This window comes from Crocuta crocuta, unplaced genomic scaffold (genome assembly GCF_008692635.1).
Source record: "Crocuta crocuta isolate KB4526 unplaced genomic scaffold, BGI_CrCroc_1.0 scaffold371, whole genome shotgun sequence".
NCBI lineage: Eukaryota > Metazoa > Chordata > Mammalia > Carnivora > Hyaenidae > Crocuta > Crocuta crocuta.
The window spans coordinates 913,508-930,699 of NW_027530617.1; the positions used below are offsets into that span (position 1 = coordinate 913,508).

A 17,192-nucleotide genomic window follows, 5' to 3' on the forward strand; every position below is an offset into this window, starting at 1 on the left:
GATGTAAAGACCAGTGGAGCACAAAAAAAGCCCCAGAAATAAACCCACATACATAAGGTCAGTTAATTTTTAAAAAAATGTTTTTAATGTTTTATTTATTTCTGAGAGAGAAGGAGAGACAGCATGAGCAGGCGAGGGTCAGAGAGAGAGGGAGACACAGAATCCGAAGCAGGCTCCAGGCTCTGAGCTGGCTGTTAGCACAGAGCCCAATGTGGGGCTCGAACCCACAAACTGTGAGATCATGACCTGAGCCAAAGTCGGACGCTTAACCGACTGAGCCACCCAGGTGCCCCAACGGTCAGTTAATTTTTGACAAAGGATCCAAGAACATACAATGGGTAAAGGACAGTCTCTTGAAACTTTTTTTTTTTTTAAATCTTTCAGAGAGAGGGAGACCATGGCAGTTCTGGGGAGAGGGGCTCAGGACAAGAGAGAGAATGAATTTCAAGCAGGCTCCAACCACAGCTCAGAGCCTGATGTGGAACTCAATCCCAGGAACCTGGGATCATGACCTGAGCAGGAATCAAGAGTTGGCCATTCAAATGACTGAGCCAACTGGGTACCCCAAGGATAGTCTTTAGTAAATGGTGTTTGGAAAACTGCACAGCCACATGCAAAAGAACATAAATGCACGTTTTAACACCATACACAAATATCAAGTCAAAATGAAGTAAAGACTTAAACATATGACCTGAAACCATAAAACTCCTTAGAAGAAAACATATGCTGTAAGCTCCCTGACTTTGGTCTTGGTGATATTTTGCATTTGACACCAAAAGCAAAGGCAACAAAAGCAAAAATAAGTGGAATTACATCAAACTAAAAAACCTTTTGCGCAGCCAAGGAAACTACAAACAAAATGAAAAGGCAAGCTATGGAATGGGAGAAAATATTTGCAAATTACATATCTAATAATGGGTTAGTATCTAAAATACACAAGTTAAGTCCAACTCAACAGCAAAAGGCCAATGACCCAATTAAAAAATGGTCAAAGAACCTAAAAGGAAATTTTCCCAACAACATACAAATGGCCAACAAGTCCATGAGGAAACGCAAATTAAAACCACAATGAGGTATCAAGTCACACTTGCTATTAGGTCTATTTCCAAAAAGAAAAGTTTTAATTGCTGGCAAGAATGTGGAGAAAAGGGAACCCTTGTTACGCTGTTGCTGGGATTGTCAACGGGTTGAATCACCATGGAAAACACTATGGAAACTTCCTGGAAATTAATATATATATATATATACAAGCATCCAACTCTTGGGCATATAGGCAACTGAAACCAAAACATTATCTTGAAGAGGAATCTCTAAACCCATGCTCGTTGCAGTATTACAGTAGCAACCTATATAAACAACTTAATCTGTCCATTGACAAATGAGTAAAGAAAACGTAGTTTTCCTATTTTTCTCCCTCCCAACATCTGCCCAAACGCAGCAAGCTTTTCCTGGCATGGAGACCTTGCCTGGCACCCTGGCACCCGCCAGGAGGAGCTGTGCGGGACGCGGCGGGAGATTGCCTCTAGAGGNCCAGAGAGGGACCCCCCAGCCGCTATCCCCATGGGGATGTGTTTTCCCTGTCCGGGGGAGACCGCGCCTCCCTCGCCGGACCTGGTGAGTAAGGCCGCGTCCCCACGTCCCCACGTCCCCGGGTTCCCGTGTCCGCCGACCCGCGCCGCGCGCACCTGTTCTCTGGAAGGGCGCGNTCGGTCTCTCCACTTCCGTTGCGAAAAATTGCCCAAAGGCGACTCTGGAGTCTGTCTACCTTTCGCAGACTTGGGGGAAATTGGGAGTTCTTAGTACGCAGGCGTACGCAGCCGGTGCGGTGAGGGGGCCGTTCTGGGGGATGCGGTGGATGGTGTCAGGGTGCAAGGGAAGTTTTTGATCTTCTAGGCGATGTGCGTTATCCAGTGTCTGTACCAACTCTATAAAGAAGGTGCTTAATAAAGTCTCTTACACTCCTATGCTTAATTGGATATTGTAATAATGATTCCCATTACTATTTTATCTCTATTAAGATCTTCCTTCTTTTTAAACAGTAAAGATTTTACGTAGTACGGAGCGTAGAGTTTGTAACTTTGCCGCATCTAATAAATAGAAATACAGAACGCACATCTAAATTTGAATTTGTAGATAAAAAGAAATATATTTTTAAAATAGATGTGCCTCATGCAATATTTTGGGTCATATTTATACTAAAATTATTCATTGTTTAGCTGAAATTCGTCTTTAAGTGGTTTGTGGTACAATTCATGTCTACTTTTTGTAGCTTTCACTTGTAACAGTATCTTTACATCAATAGTACTTACAGGTTGTTGGTAACAGAAAACCTAAAATACTCTCTTGTACCAAAAAATTCATTGAAAGAAATAAGTTGTTTGGGGAAGTACATTAACTCTTCAGCCATTTGATTATAGACACTAAAAATGATCTGGAAGTTGATATGGGAAAATTTACCTTGCCTTTCTTTCTACTTTTTAAATGTTAATTTTGTTTATATGGCTGTTGGTAAAATACCAGTACACCAGCATTTGTTAAGCCCTCCCCCCATCCCCACAGATAAACACATGGCTCACTACCCGAATGTCACTTTATCTTTGGGGTTTATTCAGGACCTCCCTATGTAAAATAGATTCCCCACTATAGCACCCATCCATTCTTTCATTTCTTATCCAGCAGGCTCTTTATATTTTCTCGAAGCACTTACTACTATTTAACAGACTTGTTTATATTTAACTGTGTGCCTTCATTGGACTGCACGTTCCATGTGGATGGAAACATTTGTCTTTTCACTGCTGCATCCTCAGCACCTGAAAAGTTCCTGGGGCATGATGGTTGCTCAGTAAATATTTGTCCAGTGAATGAACGAATGTATGTATTGTGGTAAGGGAAACAAAGGAATTATTCACACAGCTGCCAAGGGAATGCTACTTACTGTCTTATATATTTAAAGAATTTATAATTTATAATTATATAAATACGTAATATAAAAAACAATAGTCATTGTTTCCCAGATGGAACAGTACCTCTTACAAATTCCTTCAGGGCTTCATGTCCTACGCAATGAGATTAGCCCACTTCATTCACCAGTGTTTCCTGAAAATACCAGCCTACTTCAAACCACATTCTTCCTTTCTTGTATAATTAAATGTCATTTATTGTTGTCCTCACTAGCTTGTAAGCCTTTAAAAAAAAAAAAAACAGCAAATATTTTATGGGCCAACCTGAATATATATAATAAATACGCATAAAGAATACATATTATATATATGTGTCTTTTGTGCTTATTTGAGATTATATCTATTGGGAGAATGAATTTCAGGAAGTAGAGTATTTCATAAATTTGTAAATAGTAGCGGTTTTAGTGGGACATTTTGAACAAGTACTAAATATTTTTGTGAGTTGGTTTTATTACCTATAACATACAAATTAACCATGATAATGTTTGGTTCTATTTACAACATTTTTATACACATTTTCTTTAGGAAGAGAAAAGAGCAAAGCTTGCAGAAGCTGCAGAGAGAAGACAAAAGGAGGTAAGAGTAGAAATAAAATTCTGCCCCCATAGGGGTGCCTGGGTGGCTCAGTTAGTTAAACGTGAGTTTGATTCAGGTCTTGATCTCACGGTTTGAGAGTTCAAGCCCTGCGTCAGGCTCTGTGCTAACAGCTCAGAGCCTGGAGCCTGTTTTGGATTCTGTGTCTCCCTCTCTGCCCCTCCCCTGCTCATACTCTATCTCTCGAAAAATAAATAGTAAAAAAAAAAAAATGTTTTAAATAAATTTCTGCCCACAGATAATTATGTTCTTTATTCTCCGTAGATGTCTGTTACTAGTATTCTGTAATAAACATTGTCTGATCTCCTGTAAATTTAGATATGCTCATTTTTAAATGATTCTGTATTTCTGTAACATTATACCTTAATTCATTTATATCATTTAATGCATGAAAATTACTGTACAGATATCTTCTGGAATGTGAGATGCCCCTTTAATAAAACCTTCCTTAGGATGAAGTGATCATACTTTATAAAGCACTGACAGACATGAAGTTAAGTTTAGGGGAAAAAAAATACCCAATGAAGAAATGATGTTTTATGCAAAGTTGTTATAGAAGTAGTCTAATTCTTGTTACCAAAAATAAAATTCTCTTCCAAAGAAAAACCTAAAAAGCAACAAACCGATACCTTTTGGACACTGGATACTGATGTTTGTTGTTTTTCTGAACCATCTAATAAATTTTCTAAAGGCTGCATCTCGGGGCATTTTGGATGTTCGGTCTGTGGAAGAAAAGCGAAAGAAAAAAGAAAAAATAGAAAAACAAATTGCTGCGTCTGGGCCTCCACCAGAAGGTGGACTTAGGGTAAGTGTTAAAGCTTACTGACCGTTTAATTTACTTGGAATGTTAAAAAATGTCAGTAGCAATCTATTCAGTCATTTCTGGTTGAAATAGGTTATCAGAACATTTTGAATTAATTGAGAAGCACAAATAAAATAGATTGGAAGAAGTGCCAATTTATTTGGACATTCCAACATTCATTATAATAGATTTGCCTTCTTTTTCCCAAAATAAAAATAGATTGTTTTTCCTGATTATCTTAACACTATATCTTAATACTTTGTATTTATATAATTACTAATAATATATAGGAAGCTTAATATGGAAGAGTATAGAGAAGAACATAAAATTCACCCCAATTCAGTGTCATTTTGACAGACATCATTTCTAATCTCCATTTATACATCAACCTTAATTGAATTGGATTACACCATAGATTCCTCTTTTTTTTTTAATAACACATTTTTTTTTCACTGAGTGTGTATTTTGAGCTTTCCATGGTCACTTCTTATAGTTTGATAAATGTCAGTTTGGAGAATAGACTGTACAGGGGTAAGTGTGACACATGCATTTCCACCTCCCAGCATAGCAATTGCAGCCCTTGACACTGGAAATACAATGATGGGCAAGTTAAACAGGACCCCGAACTTGGGGATCTTTACAGTTTTCTATAAAGGTTTTCTGTAAAGGTTTTATTTTACATGTTAAAGCTCAAGAAAATCATTGTTCAGATACTAAGATTTTATACTTCGGTTCATTTTTAAAGGAAAACATTTTTTAAGTACATGTTTTCATGAAAAAGACAGTGTCCTGAATTTCATTTATATTTAACTTGTCAGTGATTTATTAGCACTTGTTTAGCTGATTTACTGCCTTCTCAATTCAGTTTGTTCTAAGTTTTAATTTTTGAAGTCTAGCTAATATACAGTGTTACATTAGTTTCAGGTGTATGACATCATGATTCAGCACCTCCATACATTTTGCCGTGCTCGCCACAAGTGTAGCTACCATCTGTCACCATACAGTGCTGTCATAATAGCACTGACTTTTTTTGGCTCTCAAAACTATACATAAATACATACATGTATATGTCCTCCTAACCTCTGGGGCAGGCAGTTTAAAAGCATCCTGAGAAGAGGTGCTTCTGGCTCAGGAATATCACACAGAGGTAAGGCTTATCACACAGAGGTATCACTTATCTGTGTGTATTTTACCTCTAGTTTTATTTAACAAATGAAAGTAAAAGAAAATTTTTATCAACTTTTAACACTGTATAGAATAATTGGTTTCAGTCTTAAGGTAAATAGCTGTGACCGCTGTGCTTATGTTTTTTTATATACCTCCACCATAGAATAGAATAAATCTTCTGTAAAGTAAAACAGTTGGTTAATACAAAGTCAAGATATCTATCAGAAGTACAGATGTTTACGTTCATTATTCTACTGAGATACAAGTCTGTGCCCCTAGGTTTATTTCATAGAAGCTTCTCAAAAACAGAAATTGTGAACATTAAATTGTAGGACCAGAAATGATGCAGAGTTTCAGTGTTTCATAATAGAGGACATGAGGGTACTGAATGACAATCAAAATCACATAAAATGTTATAAGAACATATAGTCAGAATTAAGAAGGCATTTATTTGACATATTCTAGCCCAATAAATTTAACATCAGCTTTTAAACTCTAAGAAAGAAAGTAGCTTTCTTAATTAAATCTGAAGCATAGCCTGAAGCCTTTGGGTTAGAAATAAGTTAGGCCATGTACGGCTTTTGGTTCCTTCAGAAGCATTCAGAATTAAAATCATCCCAATTTTAAATTCAGTGTCTGTTTTTCTTTGTTTACTGTTCTCACAAGAAAGCTCTCTGGTTCCAGCAATAAAAATCACCCACAGGGTCATCTCCTTAGACAGCGGCTCGTTCTGATAAACTGCTACTGTTGTACTCTGTGTCATTTTCCCTTGGACTATTCCTAATCACTCCTACCATTGACACACTAGCTTTAAGAGACGTACTCTTTTCCCCTCGACCACCTACATAGATCACTGAGAGCATACAGTGAAGTTCAAAATAAGTTTTTAGAGACTCAGGGCTAATCGAAGGGGAAACATAAGGCAGAGAGTAACTTTCATCTTCAAACCCGTTAGCCTAGGGTCCTTTAAGAGCTGTTGCCAGGCGTCTTCTGTAGGCTGGCCTGTTGTGTCCTACTGCATAGCTAGATTTTTCCTCACCAGTCTTCTCAGTATGAGGAAAATATGGCCTCTCCCTGTCTTCATGTACTCCACATATTCATCTCCTGACAGGCTCTGCCTCTTCCTAGGATGATTGGCATTGGCAATGCTCACTATTTTCCAGGAAGGCAGTCTTATTTTTTTTGTTTTAATTTCTTTTTATTGTCACATAATTTTACATTAGTTTAGTTTCAAGTATAGAGCATAGTGGTTCCACAAGTCTATACATTTTGCTGTGCTCTCGAAAAGTATAGCCAACATCTGTCACCATACAACCCTATTACTGTACCCTTGAGTGTGTTTTCTATGCTGTACCTTTTTTCCCCGTGACTTACTTATTCCGTAACTGGAAGCCTGAATCTCCTACTCCCCCTCACCGATTTTGACCATCCCTCCACACCCTCCCCGCCAGCAACCATCTGTTCTCTGTATTTATGACTATGTTTCTGCTTTTAAAAATCTGTTTTCTTTTCACATGTAAGTGAAATTATATGATAATTTATTTGTCTTTCTCTGTCTGACTTATTTCACTTAGCATAAAACCCTCTAGGTCCATCCATGTTGTTGCAGATGGCAAGATCATTTTTTATGGCTGAGTAATATTCCAAAGTGAGCATGCGTGTGTGTGTGTGTGTGTGTGTGTGTGTGTGTGTATACATACACATCTTTATCCATTCATCTATCAGTGGATACTTGGACTGCTTCCATGACTTGGTTATTGTAAATAATGTTCTAGTAAACATACTGGTGCATCTATCTTCTCAAATTAGTGTTTTCATTTTCTCTGGGCAAATACCCAAAATAGTGCAATTACTGGATCATGTGGTATTTCTAGTTTTGATTTTTTGAGGACCCTCCCACTCTCTTCTAGAGCGGCAAGGGAGCCTTATTTAAGAGGTCAGTGTGATGACGACATCATGGTGCAGACTAATACCTGTTCAGGATGGTACAGTACAGGAGTAGTGGCAGACCTCTAAGGCAGTGGCTCATAACCCTGGCTGCAGGTTAGAATCTCATGAGGAGCTTTCAAAAAAGGCCCTTGGGTCCCACCTCATACCAATCAGAATCTCTGAGAGGGGTTTAGTCATCAGGACTTCTTTAGGTACCCTAATGCCAAACCAGATTGAGAATCACTCTCTAGTCTTTGTAACACTAGTCCTCAAAGATATATGGTGGGAAATAGAGTCCCATGGTAAAAAATAAAATACTTTAAATTCCTGGATACTGTGTTGCATACTGAATCCCTTTCTTAGAGAATCAAAAGTGCACAGTGTTCCATGTGTCTAAGTCCTAAAATAAAAGCAAATTTACTTAGATTAACCCTTAATTTTCAAAACTGCAATATAGATTTTTAAAAAATATATAACACCCAGTAATATTCCTTGGGTGTACATGAAAACCACTACTCAACAGACTGGTGAATACCTGGTACTATCCCAGGGACTCTTCCAGAATCTACTCCTGCAGATGTAGTAGGCGTGATTGAACAGAACAACAAATTTTCTCAACTCAGGCAAGAAAAAGACTTTGCCAAACCATTACTTAATAATTTCTGCCATCCCTTGGCTCCCTGCCTCAAACAAGAATTCCTCTATTTTTATTTTATAGTTTCATTGTTTTTATTTTGTGGCATTTTGTTTTGATTTTCCTAAGCTAATTATTGGATATTTGGGATTTAGCTACCCTTTAATCTGCCCAGATATTTTGTTTTACTTCTCTACATCTTTAAACAATCCTATATCTTATTTCAGATGTTTGACCATAATGTACAATTATACTAATCACTGCTGTGCAAGGAAATCATTTTGCATTTGTATAGCCCATATTTCCGTTTTTGTTAACTAGGATATTTTTACATAACTTTAAATAAAATTTACTTGTCTCCATATGTTTTTATCTTTTCTAGTGGACAGTTTCATAAGCGTAACATGAGTGGAAAAGTCTACTGCCAGTAACTAATATCTGCAATCAAGTGGACATCCTCAGCTTAATTTCTTCTCTGAATAAATGAAGTAATTTATTGTAATTGTAGTGCCATTAAATGCAGTCAGTGCTTTTCCAGTATTGATAGACTGAAACTGCTCTTGATTTTCAAACTTAGAAAATGGCCAGACCCTTCATCAAATACTTATTTTCTTAAATTTGCTCTTCTGCAGGTAGTGGGTGATTTGCCATTTTTTAGTAGTTAAATCCTGGACCTAAATAGTGAATGTATATATATATGTATCGCATGCAAAACAGCTGCATACGTCTCAGACATTAAAGTTTGCCGTTGTATTTTGTCTCCTTTATACGATGACCTAGCGATCTATATTTTTCTGCTTAGCCTTGTATCTGTTTTTATTTCACTATCTATCTATGAAAATTCTTGCTTAAACTTATGGACTTTGTGCCTTTAAACTGATCATCAGGGAAAATCTTGAAAAATCATTTGAAGGGCTTATGTGAAGGAACACTGTAAATTTTTATATCTTATTAATAAGTAATGAAAAATTTGTAGAAAATGTTGAATTTCTCCTTATTTATTTTCTATTTCTGTGGCTTATAAAATTAACATATAGGGTTTTACATTGCAATAAAAGTGTTTTTTTGCTTGCTGAATTTAAAATTATATATTGATAGTACCATCAGAGGGCAGTGACGGACTATTACATGATATCAGACTCAGCTCTAAAGATCTTGTAGTAACTGAACGAGTTAAACTAAGAATCTGATGGGCTGTACTGAGTGATGATACATTTGTCCAAAGTTCATAGATGTTTTTATTCTTTTGTATTTATTAAAGAATGATCTTAAGATTTCTACAGGTGTGAAATTGCCAAGGCAAATATGAATGTATGAAATAGAAACATGTAGGTACTGTATTTTAAAAGGTCTACTTTAAACATAAAAATATTATGAGGTAATTCTATGTGGTGCATAGTCATACACTTTTCTCATTTTTGTTCATTCATTACATGAGTTTATAGCATTTTTGTTTTTTGAGTTTTTCCTTTAAGTATATAATAAGCTAAAGTAGGAGAATTGCTATATCTTTTAACGTGGTTGCTAATTCTTTTGGATGAGAAGGCCACAATCTGAGTCCTAAATTAGAATTTGTGGATAGTAAGTGCCAGTAGAGACTACAAATTAGACCAGCTTGTTTGATTGACAGAAAGAAAACTGAGCCATCACCATGCTCATCCCTCCCATAAGACCTGTGTTATATAGCAGTATCTTCTATTTGTAATTTTAAAGAATTTAACTATATTTTAGGTCTCTTGACTCTTCATTGGAAAAATTATTTTTTGTATTATGGCATAAAATAGTTTATGAATATCTAGGCAAGACATATATTTAGGCTCAGTTTTTCTTCATCCTTTAGAAGATTAGTGGTATTTTTGTTGATAAAGGATAGTGAAATCCTTGAATGGTACTTTAGAAATAAATTTCTTGACTTTATGAACAGAAAGGAAAAAAAAGACCATCAGTAGCTGAATAGATATAAAAGCAGAGTATGCTATCCTTGAACTGTGCAAATCCTTCCTTCTGCTTTACTATAAAGAGAACAATTTTATCTATACTATATCATAAGAATTACAGTTTGAGTTGGTGTAAACAAAGGTTTATATCCAGGGGATAATGCCCTATTTCTGTTAGAGTTTATATTCCAGATCCCATGCTTATTTACTATTGAACCATGAATGATATGCTGGTGTATTGCTTTCTGGGAACAATGGGATAATCTGCTCCAGCCAATCATGCATGGCCTGCTTCCATGGGTATAATCAGCCTTCCCCAAAACTATATGGGCTGCATGGGCTAAGAGGTGACACTCAGATGTTAATAATAGTTTTAGGAAGGGGAAGGGAAAAGAGGAGACTAGATGCCTGATAGGAAACCAGGAAGTGACTACTAAAAAAAAAAAATATACAGATATATCCAAGAATCTCCCTCATCAAGTTATGAATCAGTTCCTGATGAAAACTTAACTTGTAGCCAATTTCCCATAATTCATAATTCAAATAGGAAAACATAGCAGTGCTTACTATGTCACCCAAACCCTCCAACAAATTACTAAAATATAACTGAAACAGTAAAATGCTTTTATATAACTATCATATTAACATGTAGAATGCTAAAACCACTGCTTCTTAATTCTAATCATCAGGCTACTATGTAATGTTAGTTATCAGACTGGTAATAAAAAGTTGTATATTATACAGCCCCTTTGTTAACATGCTGCATGTTTTTAAAAATACCTATATGTGATACTATGGTTCCACCAATTGTATTTGGAATGTAATTAATAGTTTTCACACACCTGGTTTGTTATAAATTCTGTATTGCCTTATGGGGACAATAATACACATTTTTCCTATATTAAAATTGACTTTGGCCATCTCTTTAACAAAATTTTATCTTCACCATATATTGAATACTTAGAACTTGGGTGAATGGTTAGGGAGACCACAACACTCATCTCTTTGGGATGAATGAGAACAACAGAGCTAAAGCCTGTTGGATATGTTCATACAAGCCCTAAATTTACAAATAGGCATGCTTCTTTTTCTATACTCTAAAGGAGAAATGATAATAGTTAGTCTCCTGTTGTCTTAGGGAAAGAGCACATTGATGTAAAGGTTCTAGCTATCATCCTTGGCACCCAAGGAGAATTGGCATTAGTTTTGAGTTTTCGTTTATCCAGCAGTTCGACTTGTATATATTCACTAAGAATTATACTACACCCTTAGAAGAAAAAGTAACTTGTCAGTATTAGGTTTGAATAATATCCGCATAAATAGGTTAGTAAGACAGAGGTAGGTAAATAGGCATACCTATCTGTGTTGACATTTAAGGGTGTGTGTGGTTGTTTTGTTTTGTTTCATTTTGAACACTTCCAAACAGGCATCTCAAATTCCCATGACTACTACATGTACTTTAAGTTGATTCAAATGTCGCACCATAGCCATTTTCTTCTCAAAAGCCACTAAGAAGGCATTTGTATATTTCATAGACTTTGAACAAGTTTTGGATTGATACAGAGAAGTTTGTTTTGAAAACTCAAAACAGTTAAAATTTCTTATATGACATGGCTTTTTGTTTTCCTGTTCTTCTAGATATGTTTCAACTTGCCAATATTACCTCTAAATATGATTATTATGATCTGACCCGGACATGATACTTTAATTAAGCCCAGATTGCATTGCCTATTTTTTTAAGTTTATTTATTTTGAGGCTGGGGGAGGGAGAGGAGACAGGCACGAGTTGGAGAGGTACAGAAAGAGATAAGGAGAGAGAGAATCCCAAGTAGGCTCTGTACTGTCAGCACAGAGCCCAATTCAGGGCTCGAATTCATGAACCATGAGTTCATGACCTGAGCTGATGTCATGACCCACCCAGGCTTCCCGCGTTGCCTGTTTTTATAGCACCAAACTTGACTTGGTTTCAAATTAATGTCCTCTAGTCACAGACAGGCTTGAGCCAACTTTTGCAAGTACTTCAAACTTCCTCAAATGAAACTAAGTAGTTTCACACACCAACTCTTTCTAGGCTATTTCTCTGAAATTTGTTTTGTCACCTCAGAAGTCAAAGAGTTATCCTAAACTCCCTATTTTATCTAATTCCTGGGGTGCCCTTTTCTTATTCTACATTTCTCAGATAGGTTGTTAGTAACAGACATACTTAAAGTAGGTTAAAAAATACCAAATGTCTTATGTATCTACACACAAATTTGTAGAACTAATGAGTTTAGCAAAGTTGCATAATACCAAATCAATATATGAAAATGTCAAAGCTATTTCTATAGGCAAGTGATAAGTAAAAAGAAAAAAATTCAACTATAACTTCATCACATGGAATAAAATACTTAGAAAAAAATAAAAGAGGTAAAAGATCTGAACTAACTACAAGACATAGTTGAGAAGTTAAAAAAAATAAATGGTTGGGACCATTGCATGTTCATGGTTTGGAAGACTCAGAATTATCAAAATTGCATTCTGAATTGATCATTAAATCCAGTGCAAAACCCTAGCAAACTTTTTCTGAGAAATTGACAAACTGATCCTGAAATTTACATGGAAATGCAAGATTTATAATAGCGAAACAATTTAGGAAGAAGAACATAGTAAGTTTCACTAAGGAGTCAATGAGCCAAAGCAATCTACATTTGGTTATTTCCTTCTGAATATAGTCTTATTTTTCCATATCTTGTTAAATGCTGTTCAGCTAGCAGCTAGACCAAGTTCTTAGCAACACCTAAAAGACCATCATAAATGTATAAGCAGCAAGAATAATGCCACCCTTCCTGAAAAAACTTCACACAGTGATCACTCGAACCTGGAAATATGTTACATTACATGGCAAAAGGTATTTTGCAGATATGCTTCAGCTAATGGCCTTAAAATGGAGAAATGATACTGCATTATCTAGCTGGACCCATTCTGATCACATGGATTCTTTTCTTTAATTATGTCTTTTAATGTTTGTTTATTTTTGAGAGAAACAAGCAGGGGAGGGGCAGAGAGAGGGAGACACAGAATCTGAAGCAGGGTCTAGGCTCTGAGCTGTCAGCACAGAGCCCAACCTGGGGCTTGAACACACGAACAGTGAGATCATGACCTGAACTGAAGTCAGATGCTTAACCAACTGAGCCACCGTGGCACCCCTCACATGGATTCTTAAAAGCAGAAAATCTTTCCAACCTGTGGTCACAGAGATGTAAAGAAGTCTCATTGAGATGCTCTATTGCTGGCTTTGAAGATAGACGAAGGAGGACATGAGCCAAGGAAATAAGCCTCTAGAATGTGGGAAAAGTAAGGAAACAGATTCTCTCCTAGACTCCTCTGAAGGAAGGACAGCCCTGCTGACATCTTTAGTTTAGCCCAGACCATGTCAGATTTCTGGCCTACATAACAATAACAATAAATTTGTGTTGGTTAAGCCACTAAGTTTCTGGTAATTTAGTACATTAGCATAGAAAACAAAGTAGATGAAGGGATTAATATTATTTTTGTTTACCCATGTAACTATACCTATATAAATTTCATTTTAACTAAATGAAATTTTAGTTATTAAAGACATAGGTATGTTTGTAGGAAGAAATTAAGCACAATAGAAAGTTTTGATGAAAATGTATTGCCAATTAGTATATGGAGAGATTTAGTGCTAACATTAGTTTAGTGACATAAAAGTCAAATCACTCAATGTCTGTACTTTACAAGATATTACAATTATTGCTGTTCCAAGGTGATTTTATTTCTGATAAAGCTTTGTTTTTTCCTCAGAATGATTACCACCGCTTCCAGTACCACCAAACTTCACAATTAACAGGTGGTGTGTACTCTAACGAAATCAGTCATGTGACAAGTTGAGATACTTCCTGATTTTCTGGAGCAGGAAAGGTGGATTTTTTTTTTATTGTAGAAAAATGCGGAAATGACAAATTAACTCTGCCTACATTTATTAAACTCAGGGTGGCAGTTAAGGGATTATGTGTGTTAATATCTTGTTTTTCTGCTAAGGGGAGCAAACAATGCTACCACTCAGTTGCCCAAAGTGAAGAAGCACTAGATAACCCTAATTCGACTCTTCCTATAACTCTCAGGGAAAGCTGCCATTTGATGATTATCTTTATTTCAAAATGAAGCAATGATATAGAGACAGAATTTTTTTTTTAATTCATCTTTTAATTCTTGAATCAGTGAGGACAATAGTTTGCTGTTTATGGGTACACAACAGCCCTGTCCTAAGTATACAAGGGTATACATAAGTCTGTAACATCAGCTACAGTGAATTTACTTTACTAGACAGCATAGCAAAGTAGGAGTAACTAAAGATATATTTTCATAAGAAAATGCTTTCAAATAACATGAAGTCAGTGAACTTTTGACTGTACAATTTATTCTGTCAAAATATAAATGTATGTCAGCTTATGTGTGTGAATTACACTAAGTCAGCCTCAACATAGCCATGTGCTTAGGAATGTATGAAACACTTCATAAGCAGTTTTCTAAGGGGTGTACTGAAAACTTCCAAAAGTACCCCAGATATTTGGTCATAGATAAGGAATAAACTTTAAGGCAATCTTCCAAGTGAATGTAAACTTTTCTGAAGTGGCCTTTCTAGTAAAGTGTTACCGTTACGAACACTCTGTACTTATTTGTAGTGCTATTGAATATTTTTAGTAGCACATTATCACACTAATTGTCACTTTTTAAAAATTAGCTTAAAAATCCTGCAATTATAAAAATGTCTGGGGTGCTTTTACTTTGTAGACAGAAAGCAGGCACTTTCTGTTGACTTATCTATAAATCCTAAATATTCTCTTCTAATAGTTTTTATCTCTAGCTAGAGTTGTACTTCTACTATCGTGTACTAAATACTGTGTTCGCATATCAAGAAATAATAATTTGCCTACAATTTTTCTAATTTAAGTCTGAGCTTAGAACTTCTTTTAATTGGTCATGTCCTACAGAAGCATCAAAATAAATAGTGCTACTCTTTGAACATTTTTTCAAGAATAATGACATTTTTCTGTTATGCCTTTTTCCAAAGTAATTGTCAGAGCATGTGAACTAAACTAACTACACTGGAGAAATGGGTACAGGCCATTAGGAGAGTCCCCTTGTGGTGACCAGCTAGTTTTACTTAATCTCCTTCTTAGCCTTATAATTGGCAGAGACCACCAGGTAATTGTCTGGATTCATGTCCTTAAGAGTTGGAGATTTGCTCTGGATGGGGGAGGTTTTGCCATCCACACGAGAGATCTGCAGCATCCGGCAGGGGTCGTGTTTCAACAAATACCCTGCAAAAGTTTCCCATCCTCCTCCCACACGGACCATGACATGTTTGTTGTGCAGCATCTGAAATGAAAGAAGAGCAAAGGGATTAAATTCTGAGAATTCTTACAGTATCTTAAATCGACTTTCATTTCTAGCACTACTATTGTTTTTTGTTTGTCTTGTTTTTTATGCCCCATTGTTTTCCTACTTGGTGCACAGTGCCTGCATTAGCATATAGTATATGAAAGAAGCTTTGTTCCTCCCACGTGAGTGGACCATGGGTACATACACATCCCCAGGACCCAGCTTTGCCCTGCTATGGGAATCTGGATTTATGTATAATCCCTTGTTTGCTTGAATATGTACAGAGGCTTCTGACATGGGATGTTCCATTACCACCTCATCACTGCCCCCATCTTCTGCCCACTGTCTCGGATAAGTGCTCCATTCTTCCCAAGTTATTCCCCTCTGAATGAAGGCTCAAAAGACCATGGAAATGTCTGCTCTTGAAAATAATGTTAATATCACACAAATACTCCATACAAAATGGAAGGGAAATGCACTCAGAAAAACTGAAGTCTTCTCCAGTCACTGAGCCCTTCAAGGCAAGATGATGCTGAATGGCCAAACACTTATGTTCTCCTTTACTCTTATTGTTTCTAATTACTTTAGAATACATCTTTAAAAAAAAAAACAAAAAACACTTACCTTCAGGCCTATGGCACATCTAGATTTCCAGGTTAACAAGGCTACAGGTTGAGCAATAAAAACATGTCAAAGCTGTAGACTGTAGTCTGGCATGAAAAGCCAAAGAATTTTATCTTGGCTTCTTTCAAAAGTCAGAAAATGTAAGGTGAAGGGGAGATGTTGCTCCATCATCAAGATCCTGCTGACTGTTCCATGCCCATAACATGAAGAATACATACTGGCAGTGTAATGTTGAGAAGGACAGAGAGTTGTGTGAGAGGACTTGGGGAGTCACTTACATTGCAGAGCCTGTAAAATCTATTTGAATTCCTCTTGCTATGTCAGTTCGAGATTTGGAGGTGTTTTGACTCCCCTCAAGTGGAAGATGACATGTGCTTACTGCTTTCCTTTACCTGCTGAGAATCTGATGGAAATTCTGGACTCTCTTTTCTGATGTCTGTATTCCACAAAATTCTGCATGTGTGTGTAGGGGGTTCACAAGCCCCCAGAAATCATCCGTAGACTTCAGCAAAGAAATCCTGATTCACGTGGTTGACCTGAAGCAGTTTCAAATGTTGTGGAAAGTAATAAAAGTGTGCTGAGTGTCCATAGAAACTACGAGACTCACAAGAAAATGAAGTTAAATGTAATTCCACTGGTTATTTCTTTTAGAGAGAATTAGAGAATTAGACTTACAGTTCAGAATAGACTTAGAATAGAAAGGACCTTCAGAAACATCTAGCTACAAGTTTTAAACCTATTTTACACTCAGAATCTATTCATTAAAATCTCAGTGGAAACCCCGGTCATATAACGCAGTCAAAAGGAGCCAGGATTCCGCTGTAACCATTTTGCCTCCCCCAGAGCTGCTGTCCTGCCCGTGGTACTGTGTTCCTGTTTTTCTGATAAAGGCACAGATCTTTGGTGTGATTTGCTTAGACTAGTATCCGGATTTCCTGACTCCAGTCTAATACTTGTCCTACAACAGTTCTTTGTAAAGCAAAACCCATCAAGGCTTATTTAATTGGACTGACCTAGTTCCATTCCCACACGCTCCCGTGTGCGCCTCTATTGCCTGCTTCCAAACCTTGGAGTTACTGGGACAAAAATTGCAAAGGCTGGCATCAAAAAGTACGCTGACCCTTTCTCCCACTGTTCTAAGAAGAGCTTTGCATATTGTT

The 17,192-nt window shown here is 36.6% G+C and overlaps 2 protein-coding genes across 3 annotated transcripts in view; one reads left to right on the forward strand and one right to left on the reverse strand.

Moving 5' to 3' along the window:
- Positions 1 to 1,533: 1,533 nt before the first annotated feature.
- On the forward strand, positions 1,534 to 9,364 carry SVIP (small VCP interacting protein). Its single transcript, XM_077768055.1, has 4 exons — positions 1,534 to 1,614; positions 3,486 to 3,536; positions 4,246 to 4,359; positions 8,469 to 9,364. Exons 1-4 carry the CDS (start codon positions 1,561 to 1,563, stop codon positions 8,481 to 8,483), a joined length of 234 nt encoding a protein of 77 aa, XP_077624181.1. The 5' UTR covers positions 1,534 to 1,560; the 3' UTR covers positions 8,484 to 9,364.
- A 4,867-nt stretch (positions 9,365 to 14,231) lies between these two features.
- GAS2 (growth arrest specific 2) overlaps positions 14,232 to 17,192 on the reverse strand; it is a 127,479-nt gene continuing 124,518 nt past the window's right edge. For both annotated transcript variants that reach the window (XM_077768058.1, XM_077768057.1), the window contains one exon: positions 14,232 to 15,405. In XM_077768058.1, coding sequence (XP_077624184.1) covers positions 15,187 to 15,405 — 219 coding nt within the window. In that variant the 3' untranslated portion in view covers positions 14,232 to 15,186. The remainder of the gene's footprint in view (positions 15,406 to 17,192) is intronic.